Raw genomic sequence first — 19247 nt, 5'->3', positions numbered from 1 at the left:
TGCACTTGTTATTCAATCCAGCTGGCAGGCATGGGCCTGTAACCAACAACAGATCCTTGAGTAATATTTCCAATCTCATACTCGCCTCTCTTCACAATTTTCACGCCGCCCACGTTCTGCTCAAGTACCATAACTTTGGCACCTACTTTATCAATCACCACCGATGTATGGTCGGGATCTCCTGCTGTCAGCCAGCTTCCCGTGGCCTTGTTTTCGAATTTGGCCGTGGTGAACTGAAGAATGTCTCCTCTTCTTATCTCGTCAGCCTGAGGACGCACCACTGTAGCACCATTGGGTGAACCATGCACTTCCAAAATGGGGAATCCATGATGAGTATACGTTGATATGAAAGCATGTTTTCCACAGCCTTTTTCCAAAGCAAACTTCGCAAGGTCCCAGCACTCTCCACGATCTACCCTCTGCCCTTCGTGATGAAGCGCCCACGCAGCTACATGCTCTCCATATTGCTGACTGTAGGCAACGAGTTCAGCATTCAGAGGCACTCTATGTGTGATTGGCGAGGGCATGAATTCGGCAATCTCCACAGTTGCACTTTGAACATCGTCATTCTCCCATTTGAATTTGTACTTGACCCGAGCCAAGTCCTTGAGACGAACAGTCAATTCCCTTGTAGATGTTTTCTTCATGCCTCCCGGTCCACCTCGAGTGGAATACATGTACGAGGTGGTGTAGTTCAATCCACTTAAAGCTCTTGGGAACTCAATAGGTCCATCTGTAACCATGAACCAGCCGCTGCCCATTTCAAGGTCCAAGTTAGGAGGACCATTCTGGTGAGGTGATGGAAGCGCTTCACCCATGGCAGACGCTGCAGAAGCTTGAGGTGGCAAAGGAGCCGGTTTTCTTTCGTAGTTCCGCTTTGGTGGTGGTGGAGCAGCCTGCTGCTCAGAAGGCGTAGGTTTTGGCGAAGGTTGTGGTGTCACTTGAGGCTTTGGCTGTACAACAGGAGTCACAGGGGGGAGTTTGCGTGGAGGCACCACATTTGTTTGATTCCCTGGATGAGATTCTCTTCTTGGTAAAGGTGGAGGGGCAGTCTTTATGCCAGCAGCGGCATCTGCTGATGGTTTTGCAGCTACCTCAGGTTTCTTTGCAACTTGTGGCTTCGGCATAGTGCTCTTTAATTCATCAGCCATTGCGCTGATTTCGGATTTTGCGGCAACTTCAGGCTTTGGAGTGATCTCAGGTTTTGCAGCGATTTTGGGTTTAGCAGCAACAGCAGGGCTTGCAACGCTCAGAGTGTTGACGAGTTTAGCTGGTTTGGCAGGCTTAGAGGGTTTAGCCGGTTTTGGAGGAGGCACTTTTTTCAGAACTGTAGTCTCGTCCTCAGTCGACAACGTAGAAACAGTACTTCTTAAACGGGCTATTTCAGCTGCAAAGTTTGGCCCAGTCGACGAAGAATCAGAAAAATTTTGAGCAGCTCGGGCTGGTTCATTCGACTCCGCCTCATTCTCAGTGACTTTATATGGTGGAGGTGGAGAATTCGTACGGGGTTCTCTATCAGGTAAGCTAGGTGGTAGGACCGTCGAAGTTGATGTTGATGAAGGATGCGACGAAAATGAAGGCTTGGTCGCTGGTTTTGGCGGTGGTACCTTGGCAGGTTTACTGGCAGCCGTCAGATCAGAGTTTCTCAGTGGTAACGCAGGAGGGGGTCCCCTAGCGGGTGGTATAGCTGGAGAATTTTGATTTGCAGGTAAAACCGGCATTGTTCCTGATGTGGGCGCATCAGCTGCATTCGTTGGAGCCGTTGGAGCTGGTGGTTGACCACCTCTACGAATTGGAGGAGGAGGCGCAAACTTTGTAGGGTCAGGCGCAGTGCTTTGATGCTGTCTTATACCTGGCAGCTGTGTCACAGGAGGATTGGAGGGTGCAACAGATTCCTTGCTCGGAATTGACAGACCAGTTAAACTGGCATGCTTAGGTGCTGGCGACGACTCTGTGCTTCCCCTATCTTTATGGATAGGAGGAGGTGCAAACTGAGAGAGATCGACATCCGGTCTAAACATTGACTGCTTGGAGCTTCCGGTGCTATGGTCGGGAGAAACCGCTTCACGCCGAGGCCCTGAAGGCGGAATTGAGGACGAGTCTGACCTGGGAGGTGGAGGAGGAGCATTTCTTTGGGCAACTGGCGGGGCACCAGTGGCGGTATAAGCTGGGGCTTGGCTTGAAATTGGGGCTGGGGCAGCAGCTGGAGCAGTCCCTGGTGCCTGAACGTACGCTGGAGGTTGTGTCTGCTGTTGATACTGACTCTGATCCTGTGGAGTTTGCTGGTACAGAGGTTGATGTGGCTGCTGGTACTGTTGTTGGCTAGGCTGGGGAGATGGCTGCTGGAATTGCTGTTGTTGTTGAGGTTGTTGGTATTGAGGTTGTTGGTATTGAGGTTGTTGGTATTGAGGTTGTTGGTATTGAGGTTGTTGTGAAACTTGAGGCTGAGTCTGGTAACCCTGTTGTTGGAATCCCTGGTCTTGTTGTTGCTGATAGCCTTGATTTTGCGGGTAATACTGCGGCTGCCCTTGAGTCATTGTATTCTGCTGACTCTGAGCTGATACAGTAGGGTACTTCGACTTCTCACCTGGCTTGGGAGGCTCGTACGCTCCCACGTTTCTCTTTACGGGTTTGGGCAACAGCGCCAACGTCTCCTTATCTGGAGGCTTGTACTGGTAGTCCACTGGGGGAGGAGGAGCACTGGAGCTGGAATTCCCCTGATCTGGAGGAGGTAGCCCTTTCCTTTTGGCTTCATGGCTCTTGTAGGTGTTGTAGCCGGCTTTGCTGACAGCCTTTGTGCCACGACCAATTCCTCGGGCGGTGGCCAAACCAGCAGCTTTAAAACTGTCCTTATTGTTATCCCAGAATGACATTGGTGAATTCGAGTGTTGTGCTGAGGTTTTAAGGAGGGTGTACCTAGAACCGATTTGGTGATAGTGGGCTGTACAGAATGTACACCGGTGATCGCGCAGAAGACTAGAAAATGGCTGCGAAATGGACAGTCACCAATAGAGGCAGGCGAGGTAGAAGTGAGAGATACGGGATCGAAGATGTATCCTGCAATATAAGTAAAAACCTTTGTTATGTATCTTTTCGATTCATATTTTTTCTAAGTGGCTCATGCAGTGGTTGTCTACCCAACTACGGGGACAAAGAGGTAACTGAGCAAACTGCCCACGGCTAGGCCAAAAGTAAGAAAAACTGTGGCAAAACCGCCGGCAGCCTCCTTCTCGTCGTCGGTGGTGCAATTGTCTCCAATAACCATAAAGCACGAAGTGCACAATTGACCGTTTGACAATCCAAAGAGAAACTGGAGGAGGATGTACCACAAGTCAGACGAGATCATGGGGTTCGATGTGCCAGGGTGGATGTTGCAGGTCATAAATAACGGGATGAAAAATACTCTGACAATGGCGTAAGTGATCAACGTTTTAGGGTCTTGTACGAGAAACCTCGAATTGGGCATGCCACAGAGTACACGTCCGATCAAATCCCCCATATTCCACATCAAATAAATGAACGGTATGTAGATGCTTTTCTTGAGAATAGTAAGTGAAGGATTTTCTTGAACACTGGTAACGGTAGATGCAAAAACAGGAAAAACCAAAGTGATGCAGAAGGTCAAAAAGATGGTCATTACAATGAGCTTGAGTTTTCCCCACAAGACCGAGAACGGCACATGCTTCTTCTGTAAAAGGTGAATTGGCTCTCCCTCCTCCTCGTCTGCTGCTACACTCTCCAACGGCGTGTATGTGTGCAACCTCTTATAACGATTGGATAAGATGAGCATCGAGACAGACAAAAACGCCACAAGGCAGGCGCTGAGAAAGTATAGCGTAAGCCCGGCATTTGGCGCCTTGTGAGGATGATGTTCGCCAATATCAGAGTCCAGTTTATTTACTCCAGTCAACAAAAGTGAGCAGATGAGGGCCAAAGGAGGAAGGGCTCCGGCGATCGCCTGGCCCACCATCACGCCGTTCGTGTAAACACTTCCAAGCACATTTGCCGACGCCAAAGCGCCATTTTGAGCTAAGCTGGACGCCATCGCACTAAGGAGCACTGTGAGCATGAGAAGCCCAAAGAAGCTATAGTCGTTCATGAAGATGAAGAATTTTGCAAAACACGTCAATGCTAAGAAGGCGAAGATGGCAATCGTGATGATCAAACCAACGAAGATTCTTCTATGGTAATTCACGCCTTCTTGTTTTTGGGATAAGTAGTATGAGTACAACATTGTTGTGACCGTACTGATCAGCATAAACGTAGAAGAGTACGCTTTTGATAGCGTGGGAGAACTGCTAAATCGATCTCCATAATAAGCCGACGCAGACAAGTAGCAATTCCACGGCCAAAGCAATGCTATGCCGATCATCGTGTAAGCAGCATACGTCAACAGCGAAAGATGGAGCTGCAATGACGAAGATAGCTTTAACACCACAGGATCGTGGCGGATATGTACGGGTCCACCTGTGCTGTCGGTGTTGGGCATCAGGTCGAGTTCAAATTGCTCAGTCAACTTGAGAAGCTATTAGGTGATAATGGCAAAAGAGACCTCGTTATCTGAGGTCTGTGATATGTCAACGGTCCATCCAGTAATAGTGCGCACTGATAAGCACGAGTCTTTAGGTAGGACCAGTTTTTCGCAGCCATTAGCCCCGGATTTGGATACAGCAGTGGTTTACGATTCCTTGCGATCGACACAAGTGGAGTTGGTAAAATCGACGGAGCTCTCTTCTTTTAGTCGCTGTAGAAGATCGTGGCGTAATCTCAGGAACAAGTGAATGAGAACATAGCGAGGCTCTTTGATGGGGAGTCGCAATGGAGACATTTCACCGAGCCAGTGGCTAGAGTCAGAGGGGTCTTCACTCTGCACTGATCGAAGCTTGCCGAGAAGAGTGGTCCATTGCTCGTAGCTATACCTCATCAGTGGATCTTCGAGGGCATCGATGGTGACGGCTTCTAGCGTATCTAAATCTGCGACGAGCTGAGCGATTGGTCTATGAGGAGAGCTGCCGCTCATTCCAAGGTGATATTTTTTGTTTGGAGGAGTTCTTGACTCCATCTCAACTTGATCTGCGTCTTTTGTCCATTCTTGTTCGAAGAACTGTACTACCTTTCCCAATCTCCCAGCCGTGTTAAAAGCACTATCAGCAACTGTAGAGATGATGATGGACATGATTGGAACGGCGCCCATGGCCCATTGAATAAAAAATGCTCGACCAAACACACTGGTTGGCGCATAATCTCCATAGCCGATGGTCAATAGACACAAGAAACAAAAATACATCGAGTTGAAGTACGTCCAATCCTCTGAAGCATATAACACAGCAGAACCAACTTGCCAGAACCCGATAAACAAAATCAAGCTTGTGACACAGTTGAAACGCCATTGCTGGCGTGCGATACCCTCTCGAATATCTCTCATGAGCTGAAAGGAATTAGCAAACACAGGGTCATTCGGATTTTCATTGTACTTTTGCAAAAGTTGCATTCGTTTCACTTCGGTATAATGCCAGAAAACACTTGGGCCAGCAGAGTGAACCACAACCCTGATAAGTGTAGTAACAATCATCCCCAGATTGACAATTCCCACAAAGGAGAAAATGAGTGCAACTACTTTCGCTCCAGTAGAAACTGGGTGTATGTCGCCTAGACCCACAGTAAAGACAGAAACCACGCAGTAATAAAGCGAGCCGCCGTAGCTCAAATTTTGGATTAGATGCTTCATCACAGATGCTCCAATCGCCTGCCAAATGGCAAAGACCATCGTGTAGTTGATAAGCAGCCGCTGCTGGCGATCAAGATTGTATGAAGCCCCGTACTTCTGAAGCTTGTACCCCAAGAGATTGATAATTTGTACAATTGACGAAGATGAATACATGAAGATTGTCCATACTGCTAGCCAGAAACCCTCGGAGCGTTTATAGTGAGGATCAGCTCCAACTACAGTTTCGTTGGTCAAAAGCACTGCAATGAGTAGCATGGCGACAGCAGCAACCCAGCACAATATGGAAACGCATTGAGTAACAAGGTACCGCAAAGTACCCGAGAAATTCATTAGCAAAGAGACATTCCCAATGATTCCACACACAAATGCGATAATATTGAGTACTTTCGGCGCCGGCTCCTCCGGTACAAGTTTACCCGACTCTAAAGAAATCCGCCAGTGCTCAATGAGAGCAATTAGGGAAATCAAGTTGCCCAATGGTGCCAAACAGGCTGATAGTAAAGGAAAGTAAGATGAGATATAGAGCCAGAGCACAAAGTGGCGCTGTCCAGGCTCCACGTTTAAATTTGTCACTGTAACCAAAGGAACACTCAAAGCATGCTTCAAATATCGGGCCGTCTTTGGGAGGGGCTCTTCGTAATCCAAAGAACTGAGATTCTCCAAGTACACTGGAGTGAACAAAGGAGCTAGCTTTCGTTTGTGAGTCTCCACGTGCTCACGTCGTAGCACCAGCTCCACGTTGGTCTGATTGAGTCCGACATAGGTAGCTAGAAGGGATAGTCGTTTGCGGAATTGAGACAGGAGCTTCATTGTTTGGGCTTCTTTTGTAAGTATGGCTGATAGATAAATGGTTGCGAAATTCTGTATGTCCTAGTATTTATTGTGCGTAAAGTAAGATGATGAGAATGCACCTCCAACTGATACTCGGTATCTCCTAATATCCTTCCTTTATCTGTTGTCGTTGTCCTACAACATGTTGATTACTTTTCACTTTTTGTGTACATGCTAACTATTTACAGGGCCCCTAGAGAGACACGGGTACGGTGTTCTTTGGGTTCATGACCCATTTGCGCAAGATATTCTTCTGTATGCTGGGCTTCAACTCTGCTGGGTTGCCCTTGGCCGCCTGAGCCAAGATCTTCTCCCTCTGAGCCTTGAAATCACTGCTCATCAACTTGTCGAGAATCACACGAATGTTGGCAAGTCTGTTCTCTATAACACTGAGATCTTTCGCTGCTTCGTTCACTTCTAGAGGCACTATCTGCTCTGTTGTTGGCCACGATTTGATGTTGTATCTCTTCTTGATCTCGTTGATTTGACGAAGAAGTTCCTGTCTCTCATCCTCCTGCGCTTTTGAAAATGCTCTTGAAATTTGATCTAGTTTCTTCAAATCGTCCACCTTATCTATGATGTTCTCCAACTCGGTTCTTCTTTCCATAAACTCCTTAAGTTTCCTCTGTTCTTCCTCGGCGACTTTCCTTTTGGCCAACTCTTCGTACTTGGCAAACTGCTGACCTTTGTTGATCTTCACTTCAGCAATGGCAAAGTACTTTCGTTCTGTCATTTTTGGGATCGACTCGATTCTCACAATATCTCCTTCTTTACATAAGTTTCCTTCATCGTGGACCAAGTAGTCTTTCCTTTTCAACACCTCCTTGTGCACTCTTTTGTCGTAACCTTTGGACTGAACTCTGACCTTGACGGTCTTGTTCATTTTTCCCTGTGAAATCACCAAGCCAACGAAATTTTGTCTAGCCATGGCCGCAGGTGATGCTCAGATTGTGGATCTGTTGAAGTCTATAGTGATGAAAAAATCTACTTTGTGTAGTGCGCGCACCATCAGGTGTGTAGCTGTTGCAAGAGAACAAATACTAGGATGCACTTTAGAACAAATACTAGGATGCGAAAGTGTATAGTTTAGTCTTCCAAAATTGTACCATACAGTTGTCTATTTGAAACAAAATTTACTTTCTCACCAGTGGAAGAATTTTACCGATCTTCTCAATCAAAATCTTGTTTTCTTCCTCGGTACCAATGGACAATCTCAATGCGCCCTTACAGTTCAACTCTTTTCCTCTGAACCTTACAACCACTCCGTTTTCGACTGCTAGTTGGTTATAGAGCTCCAAGGCAACCTCATTGGAAGGCTGGCCACTCAAATCCAAGAATTGTAAAAGTAAGAAGTTTGCATCTAGACCTCCAATGTTCTTCCCCACGCCGGGGATCTTTTGAAGCGCCTCAAGAAGATGAGCTCTATCCCTTTTGATTTCATTGACATAGTTTTGCATGACTTTCAAGCCATCCTCTGCCTGCGTAGATCTCACAGCCACCGCTGACGTCAAGGACGAAATATTGTATGGGTACTTCATGGCGTTTAAGTAGCGAGACAAGCCTGAAGACGCATACGTGATACCTAGCCTTACGCCTGCTAGACCAAACGATTTGGATAAAGTCTGAAGCACCACAAGATTAGGAAACTGGTTCACCAATGTTGACACAGACTGGGAGGAGTTAGGGGCAACAGGATCAACAAAGTCAATGTACGCCTCGTCCACAACCACAAGGCCGTTCCAGCTGTCAAGAGCTTTCTCTAGCAACTCCACCACCAACTTAGGGTCAATGAGCTTCGCAGTGGGGTTTCCTGGAGAGGTGACGTAGATAAGTTTGATAGTAGGATCCTCAGAAACCTTCTTCAAAATGGCATCAACGTCGATCTGGAAGTCTGGCGTGGTCAATGGCACCGATACCATCTCAAGATCGTTCACCGTGGCGCAAATAGAGTACATGCCATACGTAGGCGGACACACCAAAAGCTTATCCTTGCCAGGAGTGCAAACGCACCGCATAAGCAAATCTATACTCTCGTCTGAACCCACACCAAGACACATATTTTCCAATTGAAGCTTTGGCGTCGAGCTTTTGATAAGCTGATTAGGAGTAGAGTTACGGAAGTTTGCTAGCTGCTCCTTCAACTCCACCTGGTGTGGGTCAGGGTACCTATTGAGCTCCAAGGCCAGTTCCCAGCTGGAGATGGTAGATAAGGCAGGGCCATGGGTGTTTTCGTTTGCATCCAAAAGAATTCCTTCCTTGAAGTCGTCTCTAGCACATCTGTAGGGCTCCAAATTACGTATATTTGGGCGAATGAGTGATTGTAAGTCAAAGGGCATAGTTTGAAGCAGACTTCACAGTGAGCAGTGGTAGGTTATAGATAAGTTAGCAGGATGCGAGTATGGTATAGAGTATGACTCAGCCAGAGGTGGTAGGCAGAGAAGAGAATACACAAAGTAGGGAACTGAGTGAAAAGTTCCTTGGATAATTGGTTTTGAAGTTGTGGAGTGAAATATTCATTAAAAATTTGGTTGCTTACTATCATTTGCTCTCTTGTGAGTCATTGTTGGAGTGTGCTTCTCAGTGAGGTGCAGAAAGAGGGTGGATGAAGAGGCTTCTGAGGAAGGTAAGTGAAAAGTCAGAGATGATAATATGAAAAGTGACCAAGGATTTTAAAACAAGGCTTCTCTAAAGTTGCTTAATTGAGCTTTTGTTGAAGATGTTGTGCAGTGCACTCAGTGAGGCACAGAAATTAGATGCAACGAAGAAACACTTGTACCTAGTACCCAGTTTTTCATTCTTCCGACAACTATAGCTCTCATCGTATTTAAAGCATCTCTTAGTAAACATTGGACCAGTCATTTGGGGTATTCTGCCCGTGCTGACCTTAGACTAAATGGCTGCAAAATACCACTTTCTCCTCGCCCAGTACTAAGGAGACTGAACTCGTCCCACGACCTTATCATCAGTTGAAATAATCACCCCAGAATTGCTCTCAGGAAAACCACTGGGAGCGAAAAACCTTACTCTGAGCCCCAATATCGACCTTTTTTTCCCCTGCGCCAAGCTCAGCTTGAGATGGCCCTTGAGCTCTCGAATGCCTCTCTTTCTCGCCTTCTTCCACTGGGCCCATCTCGTTCTTGGAGGCGGCGACTTTTCTGGTTCAGACGTCATTTCGGGATTCTTGTATCCGTTCCACTGCTCTGGTAGCGTCGAATACTGAGCGAAGCCCTCGGTCAAGTCCTCGACGTCCTTGATAGAGGGGAAGTCGCTCACACTAGGAGCATGAGTATGGGGCAGAAACACAGAATTTTCCAAGGGAGAGCCATGCAAGGGGCTTTCTTTGAGGAAGAGTGAAGTGAGAGCTTTTCCAGCAAACGAGCGGGATCCACCAAGGGAACGGGATTTCGTAGGCATGAAGTGAGGAGGATGAGGAAGTGTAAGTGCTCTCAATTTCTCCTGAGACTGAGGTGTCTCTTCTTTTAAATTGCCAGTAGCGGAGCTCAATCCAGATACAAGCCGTGTCTCTTCTTCTGCTGGCTGTTTGTCTGCGGCCCAGGTTGCAAACCTGCTGGAGAAGGCTCTTTTGTACCACTTCTCCCTGTGAGGTCCAAGGCTCTTCTTGGGCAACACTTGCTGCTCAATTGGGTTCCTTTTGTTGATGTTTTTTGTCTGTAAGTCCTCGGGAGACATTTGAATGCTGTTTGTTTCTTCCAACCTCTTGCAATCAAGCTGAAGATCCAGGTTGTTGATCTCTGGAGAGTCGTCGTGAGAGAGGTTAGCTTCAATTGGCTGGTCAAGAAAACTTTTAGAGTCGAGGGATCCAAAGTAATTGACAAGATGCTCGAGAGAGTGTGAAGAGATGTTTGGAGACAGCGCCCGATTATTAAACGAGTCGGGAATCGCTTGTGATACTGTAGTCATGGAGGATATAGGAGGAGAGGGAAGTGGTTGCAAAAAGTGAGCATGTAAGGTGCCAGTATGTGGTTGCGAGAAGACCCAGCAAAGGGTTGAAACAGAACAACCTATGAAGTTTACATTCAAGAACAATTTATTTTATGAACTTATGAATCACACAATCCACCATTAAGCTAAGTTCAACACCTGTCAAAAGCAAAGTCCTTCTACTTTCCTTTATTAGATACTACTACGGCTCCTGCATGGCCCCTCACTACATACTACTTGTCGAAAAGCTCAAGCTACTTCCACAACTAATGGAGTTTGACATCAGATACGACCCAAAGACCAAAGGCGTGGTATTCACCCAGGAGCCCGAGGAGCCCAATCTGCAGCTCAGCTTGGAGATGGAGCAGCTCAGCACTCTCACCACAGAGCTTATTGGCATCACCGACCCGTACCCGCCAAAGCCAACAGCAGAGTCCTTCAACAAGGACTTGTCCAAAATGATCAAGAAATTGTACGAAGGAGGTGTTCAGAGCTTCAAGCAAGAAAAGTACGCGGACCTGGCCAAGCAGTTCACCATTGCCATCGAAGTGATCAACAGGAGAAACAAGTTTGAGCTGTTTCTGGGGACCCTCCAGGAGCTTGGGCTCTTGTTGATGAGCAGAGCTGATGCCTACCTCAAGTGCAAAGAATATTTGAAGGCGTTCAATGACGCAGATATGTTGATTGGCATGATGATGTGTACGCCAGAGAATTTTTTAAGGAGAGGTGTGGCCAACTACTTTTTGGGCAACTACGAAGACGCCAGGGCAGATTACCAGAGAGGTCTTGCCTTTGATGAGGATAACGAAAGGCTCATTACTGAGTTGGACATCTGCTTGGACAAGATACTCGAGGAAAATGGGGATTACCTCTAAAGACGATCGGACTGTCGCATAATCATTGTACACTAGAAGCTGCCACGGCTTAAGCAACTGTTTGAGCAGTCAACGACAATAAACGTGTTGTCAATAATAGATTCACAAAGGGTCTTTCATATACCAGAGAATTTTTTTTTTTACATCTTTTTATGCCATCTATCTTAACTTCTGTAAGTTTCACTCTCCCACTCTACTCTTGTGCGCACCGAGTGTATGTCTATCAACATCCTACACGCTTCTTGCCTCACCCAAATAGTGAAGCGCTTTCTGCATCAGAATGCTGGTTCGTTCGTTTGATGTAATCGTGGTGTCTTCAGACGACGAAGAGATTCAGGATTCTCTAGATAGAGAGCTCCAGGCAGCAAGAAGCGATGTGCCCAGGCAGCTTGAAGTCAGGCATGAAGAGTCCAATCGATGGTGGGAGCTGCTCAGCCAGTTCGACAACGAGGGCAACAACTTGACCCAGACTACGCCCTTGGTGGAGTCCAGAGGCACGAAAAGAGCTGCAGAAGTCGACGTGTCCATGCTGGACGAAGGATCTGAACCCCTTGCAAATGTGCCCAAGCGACTACCGGGCCTAAATGGACTAGCCATTGGGAACAGTGGCGAAAAAGACAGGGAAACAAATATTTCAGATAGAAAAACTACTCCTACAGTAGATTCAGACTCGGTGGTGGTGATTCTCTCGAGTGACGATGAACAGCCGGAGCTGGACTCGGTACCTGTTCCTGAGAAGGATCATTCCCCCGTAGAGCGCCCTCAAATTGCAGAGAACAGCTATTTTGAGGAAAAGGAGCCCCAGCTGAAGGCTGAGGATTTGGAGGTTGCCAGTGATGACCTGGATTCCGACGATGAGATAGCTGTGCTTTCCAAAGAAGAAGCTGAGAAGACAGGCAAATTCAAACCTTCCACATTCATTTCACGTCATAGACCACAAGTGCCTCTTCACAGAGCTCGAGATGACCCGAGAGGTGGCGCAGACTACCGTCATCTCTTAGCTAATCATCAATTCAACAGCCCAGTGCCACTGTTGCAACCACTTGGAGACCCTCATCAGATGGAACAGGATAGAAGGGCAGAACACTATTTTGCTACGCAGACCATTGAACAGCTCCGTGCATACGAAAGTACCTTGGATGCTCAGCTCGCTAGATTCGATGGGTTGCGTGATTCATATTTGAGCCAAATGAAGCAGGCGAAAGAGCGTTTGGAGACTTTACCAATAAATCTCATGGAGGAGCGTTCAGAGCTTATTCGTGAGATTGACTCTACACTTTCTGATGCCAACGTGGCGATTCAAAGGGCAAAGAAAATTAGAAGGTATAAAGCTGTCTTGCACCACGTTCTCGTTCTCAAGCATTCAGGTGGTTACATGGCGCCTCCAGGATATCCTCAACAGAACTTTTTTAACTATAACATGCCAGGGTATACTGGACCCCACACGCAAACATCCATGACAGGGTTCGGGGGGATGACTCAAAATGTTTACGAGGATTCAGTTCATCTCCAAGAGCTCTTGAAAGACGTCGGAAACGAAGAGAAAGTTGAAGGTATGGCTATGACGCCTTCTGAGCTCAATGTATCATTGCTCGATCACCAAAGGAGGGGTCTTTTCTGGCTTTTGAACCGAGAGAAGGAAGAGCAAGGCAGCATTCTTGCTGATGATATGGGGTTGGGTAAAACAGTGCAAACAATAGCTCTCATAATGGCGAATCCATCTGAAGATAAGAATTGCAAGACTACCCTCATTGTTGGCCCCGTTTCTCTTCTACGCCAATGGAGTGCCGAGTTTCGTGCCAAGGTAAAGATGGAATATAAACCGAGGGTTGTCTTCTACCACGGTGCTGACAAGAAGAAAGTGAATACCTTCATCAAAATGCGCCGATACGATGTTGTCCTCACCTCTTATACCACTTTGGCATCTGAATACAAGCTGCATTACGCTAAGCCAATCGAGGAAGCAATGGTTTCACACGGACAAAATATACTTCCTGATAGAGATCTGGGTGGCCAAACTTACGAGTCTCCCTTTTTCACATCGAACGCACAATTTTATAGAGTTGTTCTTGACGAGGCTCAGTACATCAAGAACAAAGTGTCGCAAACTTCAAAAGCGACAGCTTTGCTAAAATCCAAGCACCGCCTTTGCTTGACAGGAACCCCAATGCAGAACAATGTTGATGAACTTTATCCAATCCTACGATTCTTGAAGACAAGACCTTATAATGATGAGACAAAGTTCAAGAGAGATATCTCTGTGAATATGCGGTCTAATAACGACGAAGCCGATGAGTACGACAGAAATGTCTCCATGAAGAAACTAAGAGCAATTCTTCTGGCCATCATGCTTCGACGTACTAAGGACTCCAAAGTGGACGGAAAGCCCTTAATTGAACTTCCAAAGAAAACAGTTAAGAACGTGTCTATCAGGATGGACGAAGAAGAAGCCAAGGCATACAAGAATTTGGAGGCGGGTATTCAGAAAAAGGCAGAGAAACTTTTAAAGAAAAAACACAAAAACTCACATAGTAATATCTTGACATTGCTCTTAAGGTTGAGACAAGCGTGTATTCATGACATTCTTGTTGAGGTTGGAGAAATGAATGCTGAAGAGAATAGAGAAGGTTATGGAGGCGTAAAAAATTGGAAGACGATGTACGCTCTATGTCTTGCGATTTCGCCTGAAATGAAAAGAAGAATCGCCGAGGACTTGCTGAAAAACGAGAAAGATCTCCCTGTCGATGTAGATGATGATGACAGTGATGCCCAACTCACTTGTCCCATGTGCTTTGATGTGGTTGACCTGTCATCAATCGTTATACTACACCCTTGCGGACACATGATTTGTGACGGGTGTGTTGACAGTTTATTTGAGCAAGAAGGTAATGAAGATGGTCTGGTACCTTGTAACACGTGTCGTCAGAGTATAACTGAAGATGCCTTGATTAGCTACGTTGTCTACAATCAAGTGGTCAATGAGAATTTGAGCTTCGAGGAGTTGAGAGCGCAGTACGGCACGGGCATGGCAAATAAGACCACAACAGCAGAGAAAATGAACAAGATCACACATGAGCGAGGCGGTTTTACATTGTCCGCTAAGATGCAACGTGCTTTAGATCTTATTGAGAACGTCACCAAAGCCAACACTGACGAGAAAGTCATCGTGTTCTCACATTTCACCGGCACATTTGATCTTATGGCAAAAGCATTGAAGGATGCCGGAATAAGATTTCTAAGGTATGACGGAAGCATGAATATTGATCTAAAAAACTCAACCATCAGGCGTTTCTACCTGGGTACTGAAAGGGTGCTTCTTATCTCCCTCAAGGCAGGTAATGTCGGATTGACGTTGACATGCGCCAATCATGTGGTCATAATGGACCCATTTTGGAATCCGTTCGTTGAAGACCAAGCCATGGATAGGGCACATCGTTTCGGTCAACAGAAACCGGTTCATGTCTATAAATTGCTTGTAACAGACAGTGTGGAGGACAGAATCATCAACTTGCAAGACCGAAAAAAGGAGCTTGTCAATTCGGCTCTCGACAGCACCGCATTGAAGAAAAGCAGTGCACTCGGCAGACAAGAATTGGGTTACTTGTTCGGCTTAAACGCTATGACGTAAGTCATGACTTAAACTTCTTCCACTTCATTAGATTTCTCGTCCAGTCTGCTTTCTGGATGAGAACTGGCTCTTTCATGCATAATTCCCAAGTAATGAAACTTTCGAAATCAAGACCGTACTTCGACAATGACCTGCAAAGGTAGATAACTTGTAATATAACGCCATCACGCATTCCAGCCTTTTCAATTTCATCGGCATCGCGGTCACCTTCCCCCACAGCTGGAAGATGTGATCTTAATTCTTCGATCATATAGTACACCAACTTTTTTATGTACATGTGTAACAACACTTTGTCGTCGTCAGCGTCGACATGGAGACCAGATGACAAAAAAATAGCGTGGTAGATCGAAAGCGAGTTGTAGAGATGCTCACGGTATATTTCGATAAGCCGCTTCAAGTACGTTAGCTTTTTAAGCTTCAAAAGCGGTTTTAGACTAGCCACTTCGTTCATGATGAACTTGAACCGTGAGTTCAAATAGATGAGTTTAAGGGTCTTGTTTCCAGAGATATTCTGGTCATCCCCGTTCAAGGACTCCTCATTTGGAACGAGATTTGGCCTGTTTAAAATTTGAAAGATCTTTAGGATGTTGGACTGCTTCAAGTTCGTGTTGAGGAGCTTGATAAGACCACGAACCATCACTTTGAGCTCGTTGTCGATCTGATCTTGGAGCTTTTTGAAAGTAAGGGAGTTTGGAAACTTCACTGTGAGCATCTTCACCAGTGTGGAAATCTCAAGAGCCTCTTGGTAGTTACCCTGCATTATGCAAAGGCCACAAAGGGTAGGAAGCTCGTAGATGTCAAGTATAGAGTCCATGTTCAGCAAAATGGAGTTGTTAGCCGCGATAGCACGGCTCACTTTCTTAGCAACCTTTGTGTCTAGGAAGCTCTTACCAGCAAAGCCCATTTTCATTGCCTTGATCTCTTTCGGAAGATCTTCCGCAATTGTCTTGTTGACATGTCTCACGTCCTTACTGACGCCGATAATCAAGTCTCTGTGCTCATTTGCAATGGACGCTAACTGAAGCTCGATCTGTCGCAGCTGGTGATCCAACTCTGCGATCTCTTCTACCAAATTTTTTGTATTTGTGTCAGTGCTGGGTCCAGTAGATGTGGTGAACATCTCAGTTGAAAGAAGCTCAGCGTTCACTAGCAATTCCTCAAGGTAGTGTTGGGTTTCGTTTTTCAATTTCTCATCACTGTTAAGCAAGGCTGCTAGATTTGGATCTAGGCCCTCTTTGAGGGTGTCGAGAAGAATGTTCGACATTAATTGTTCAATTTGGCCGTAGAAGGTGTATTAACTATGTAGTAAGTATGTTCACTGCGCGCTTGTAGGTATAAATCTTCTTAAGTAGGGGATCAAGTATGGCCATTAGTATTGACATACATGATCAAATGGAAAGAAAATAATTGCTTTTTTGCTTTGTTTAGCTCCTAAATAATCGATGTACTAACGAAATTCTCTATCATATATGCTTTTGGGAGCAATTGACAAAGGGCTACTAATAACGAACAAGACGACCTGCAGATAGGTACTATTACCAGTACCCAACTCACCATACACGATTGCCAGACTGAACTCTCAAGACCCAAAGCTTGTCCATCACTTATCCAATGGAGGGCCTTTTTTTCAACATCAACTACGGCTTTGTTGAAGGCGTAGTGCGGGGCTACAGAAACGGTCTCTTGACTCTGTCCCAGTATGCCAACTTGACCCAGTGTGACTCTCTTCAAGACTTGAAGTTACAGCTATCTGCCACAGACTATGGCAACTTTTTGGCCAACTACGGTGGTCCTCTCTCGACTTCAGTGATGCAGGAGAAGCTTTCAGGCAAAATGTACCAGCAGTTCCAGTATTTGCGTAGCCAGAGCTCAGGCACCTTGACCAAGTTCTTGGATTTTATCTGCTACGGATACATGATTGACAATGTTTCTTTGATGATCACAGGTACTCTCCACGATAGAGACTGCTCGGAGATCTTGCCCAAGTGTCACCCTTTGGGGTGGTTTGAGACGTTGCCCACGTTGTCGATTGCCACTGACATTGAGTCTCTCTACGATACAGTGTTGATTGACACGCCATTGGCGCCCTTCTTCAAGGACTGCTTGACTATCGATGACTTGGACGACTTGAATATTGAAATCATCAGAAACAGATTGTACAGAAACTATATCGAGGCGTTTGTGGAGTTTGTTGATCGCGAGCTCTCGGGCCCAGATAAGGAGATCATGACCCGGTTGTTGAACTTTGAAGCCGACAAGAGAGTGATCAACATCGCATTAAACTCTCTCAACAACCCAGACTTGACCCCTGAGGATAAACTCTCGTTGTTCCCCTCATACGGCAAGTTGTACCCTACATACCACAACCAGCTCTCCACAGCAGAAGATGTAGAGCAGGTGAAGAGCATTGTGGAGCAGATAGGAGAGTACAAGGAATTGTTTAGCGATGCACAGAGCGGCGGGCAAAAGAACATCGAAGACTGGTTCTACTACTTAGAGATGCAATACAACAAAAACGCCTTCACTCAGCAGTTCACCTTGTCGAGCGTGTGGGCGTGGTTGCGTTCCAAAGAGCAGGAGGTGCGTAACATCACCTGGATAGCCGAGTGCATCGCCCAGAACCAGAAGAACAGAATCGACAACTACATCGCAGTTTACTGAGCCTGCCCAGACTCGAAAAGTCCTCTTGACTAATCTAACCTCAACACCATTTATTTCATTCCACCCTCAAGTCCAGAGCCCAACGGCTTCCTAGAGAGCTCAACGGCTTCCTAGAGGGATGTTCCATATCAATAAAATTGTTAGCGCGCATCTTCAGTAGATATGGTGAAGCATCAACTCCAACACATTCCTACATGTCCCAACTCTTTCTACCGTCTTCGCCAGAACCAGATCATGCTTCCTCATACTCACAGGGACCAGAATCGACTCTTAAGTTTGCCGCCTCGACTTCTCACGTTGCTCACATTGCTGACCTACTAAACACTGTCACCTCCATCAACACTCATGCGCTCATGGTGATCTCAGACAGTGGGATCGTTGTATTCACAGAGTATAATCATATTACGAACATCCACTTGACAATTGACCTGAGTCTCTTCTCGTCGTACTCGTTGGAGTCCGGTTTGCCTGATCTGGAGGCACCCAAAGAGATGCGCTTGGGTGTAGATATCCTGTTAGTGGCAGACTCCTTTACGGCGGCAGCGGCTACCTTAGCGCCAAAACTCAAGGGTTCAGCGCCTTCTGGGCCAGAGAGTGTTGTTTGTTACATGAAATATGCTGGCGAAGGGTATCCGTTGATAGTGGAGTTTGAAGACAGACTCATGAGCGAGAAGATAGAGTTTGCCACATTTTACTTGGATATGGAGTATCCGTATGACACGAGCGAAGTGTCTGGGTTTGAATTGTTGGTGAGACATGATAGAGTCGAGTTTGAACTGATAGTGAAGAGTGATCTTCTAACGGTACTCCTACAGGACCTTCAGCACATCAATACGGAGAGTCTCTATATCTACGTGTCTAATAATAAGCGAAATCCAGGAAATAAGAGCACGGCCAATCAGCTCAACTTCATCTCTAGCGGTGCTATGGGGTACCTGAAGCTTTTATTCCCCAGTGCAAAGACGATGATGGAAAAACTTGAGATTTATAGGCAAGAGAACGGCAAGATGGAGCCCTCAGAGGGTTCCGTGCTCTCGTGTTTCTCGTTTGCACCGTTCAGCAAAATATTGAAAGGAGTCAAGCTCTCGTCAAAATGCAAAATCATGAAGGATGTATCTGGTATACTATCCTTACAACTACTCTGCAAGCACGCTGGCGTCCCAAATTACCCTGGTTCCCTTATCACTTTCAATATCATTGAAAAGGCCTTGGTAGGCGACGAGTTTGAACAGCCAAACGCAATCGACATCAATGCGGTTTTTGATGACAATCATTATCATTACATTGAAGACTATGATCAATATACAAAAGCTGACCTTCGGGAGCCTGTTAGGCCAGTGCATTCCGTAGCTCCCGAGGCCAGAGAAGTGGAGCCACAAGGAGGCCCTAGCGGCACTTTATCATATGCATCGTTCAAGATTCCAAAAACAACGACTCATGAACCCCCTTCAAAAAGACAAAGGCAACAAGAGCCGACCGGTAGAGGAGATGACGACGACGATAATCCCAACGTATCGGTAAACGGGCCGGTGGAAATACCGATCTTCTTATAGATATGTAATCTTGAATGCCATTCTGAACG

At 46.2% G+C, this 19247-nt stretch overlaps 11 protein-coding genes across 11 annotated transcripts; 4 read left to right on the top strand and 7 right to left on the bottom strand. All coding sequences in view use genetic code 12, as the record gives it.

Moving 5' to 3' along the window:
• Positions 1 to 8: 8 nt before the first annotated feature.
• On the bottom strand, positions 9 to 2873 carry MUC1 (Muc1p; the record flags this gene model as incomplete). Its single annotated transcript, XM_029035579.2, has 1 exon — positions 9 to 2873. One exon carries the CDS (start codon positions 2871 to 2873, stop codon positions 9 to 11), a length of 2865 nt encoding a protein of 954 aa, XP_028890821.2.
• Positions 2874 to 3133: 260 nt separating this feature from the next.
• Positions 3134 to 4489, bottom strand: CJI96_0001942 (nucleoside transmembrane transporter FUN26; the record flags this gene model as incomplete). Its single annotated transcript, XM_029035580.2, has 1 exon — positions 3134 to 4489. The coding sequence occupies one exon, from the start codon at positions 4487 to 4489 to the stop codon at positions 3134 to 3136; it is 1356 nt and encodes a 451-aa protein (XP_028890822.2).
• A 189-nt stretch (positions 4490 to 4678) lies between these two features.
• Positions 4679 to 6538, bottom strand: TOK1 (Tok1p; the record flags this gene model as incomplete). The annotated part of the gene is made up of 1 exon (XM_029035581.2): positions 4679 to 6538. One exon carries the CDS (start codon positions 6536 to 6538, stop codon positions 4679 to 4681), a length of 1860 nt encoding a protein of 619 aa, XP_028890823.2.
• A 214-nt stretch (positions 6539 to 6752) lies between these two features.
• CJI96_0001940 (mitochondrial 37S ribosomal protein uS17m) lies at positions 6753 to 7487 on the bottom strand (the record flags this gene model as incomplete). Its single annotated transcript, XM_029035583.1, has 1 exon — positions 6753 to 7487. The coding sequence occupies one exon, from the start codon at positions 7485 to 7487 to the stop codon at positions 6753 to 6755; it is 735 nt and encodes a 244-aa protein (XP_028890825.1).
• Positions 7488 to 7692: 205 nt separating this feature from the next.
• Positions 7693 to 8895, bottom strand: HIS5 (histidinol-phosphate transaminase; the record flags this gene model as incomplete). Its single annotated transcript, XM_029035584.2, has 1 exon — positions 7693 to 8895. One exon carries the CDS (start codon positions 8893 to 8895, stop codon positions 7693 to 7695), a length of 1203 nt encoding a protein of 400 aa, XP_028890826.2.
• Positions 8896 to 9487: 592 nt separating this feature from the next.
• CJI96_0001938 (uncharacterized protein) lies at positions 9488 to 10480 on the bottom strand (the record flags this gene model as incomplete). Its single annotated transcript, XM_029035585.2, has 1 exon — positions 9488 to 10480. One exon carries the CDS (start codon positions 10478 to 10480, stop codon positions 9488 to 9490), a length of 993 nt encoding a protein of 330 aa, XP_028890827.2.
• A 236-nt stretch (positions 10481 to 10716) lies between these two features.
• On the top strand, positions 10717 to 11376 carry SEC72 (Sec63 complex subunit; the record flags this gene model as incomplete). The annotated part of the gene is made up of 1 exon (XM_029035586.2): positions 10717 to 11376. The coding sequence occupies one exon, from the start codon at positions 10717 to 10719 to the stop codon at positions 11374 to 11376; it is 660 nt and encodes a 219-aa protein (XP_028890828.1).
• Positions 11377 to 11656: 280 nt separating this feature from the next.
• On the top strand, positions 11657 to 15004 carry CJI96_0001936 (translocase; the record flags this gene model as incomplete). The annotated part of the gene is made up of 1 exon (XM_029035588.2): positions 11657 to 15004. One exon carries the CDS (start codon positions 11657 to 11659, stop codon positions 15002 to 15004), a length of 3348 nt encoding a protein of 1115 aa, XP_028890830.2.
• Position 15005: 1 nt separating this feature from the next.
• On the bottom strand, positions 15006 to 16268 carry CJI96_0001935 (Golgi transport complex subunit COG8; the record flags this gene model as incomplete). Its single annotated transcript, XM_029035589.2, has 1 exon — positions 15006 to 16268. One exon carries the CDS (start codon positions 16266 to 16268, stop codon positions 15006 to 15008), a length of 1263 nt encoding a protein of 420 aa, XP_028890831.2.
• Positions 16269 to 16615: 347 nt separating this feature from the next.
• Positions 16616 to 17665, top strand: CJI96_0001934 (H(+)-transporting V0 sector ATPase subunit d; the record flags this gene model as incomplete). The annotated part of the gene is made up of 1 exon (XM_029035590.2): positions 16616 to 17665. One exon carries the CDS (start codon positions 16616 to 16618, stop codon positions 17663 to 17665), a length of 1050 nt encoding a protein of 349 aa, XP_028890832.1.
• A 194-nt stretch (positions 17666 to 17859) lies between these two features.
• On the top strand, positions 17860 to 19218 carry CJI96_0001933 (uncharacterized protein; the record flags this gene model as incomplete). Its single annotated transcript, XM_029035591.2, has 1 exon — positions 17860 to 19218. The coding sequence occupies one exon, from the start codon at positions 17860 to 17862 to the stop codon at positions 19216 to 19218; it is 1359 nt and encodes a 452-aa protein (XP_028890833.2).
• Positions 19219 to 19247: the final 29 nt, after the last annotated feature.

Source organism: Candidozyma auris, chromosome 2 (genome assembly GCF_003013715.1).
Source record: "Candidozyma auris chromosome 2, complete sequence".
Classification (NCBI taxonomy): Eukaryota; Fungi; Ascomycota; class Pichiomycetes; order Serinales; family Metschnikowiaceae; genus Candidozyma; species Candidozyma auris.
The sequence above is the reverse complement of the archived record's forward strand: the minus strand, read 5'-3'. Positions and strand labels throughout refer to the sequence as shown.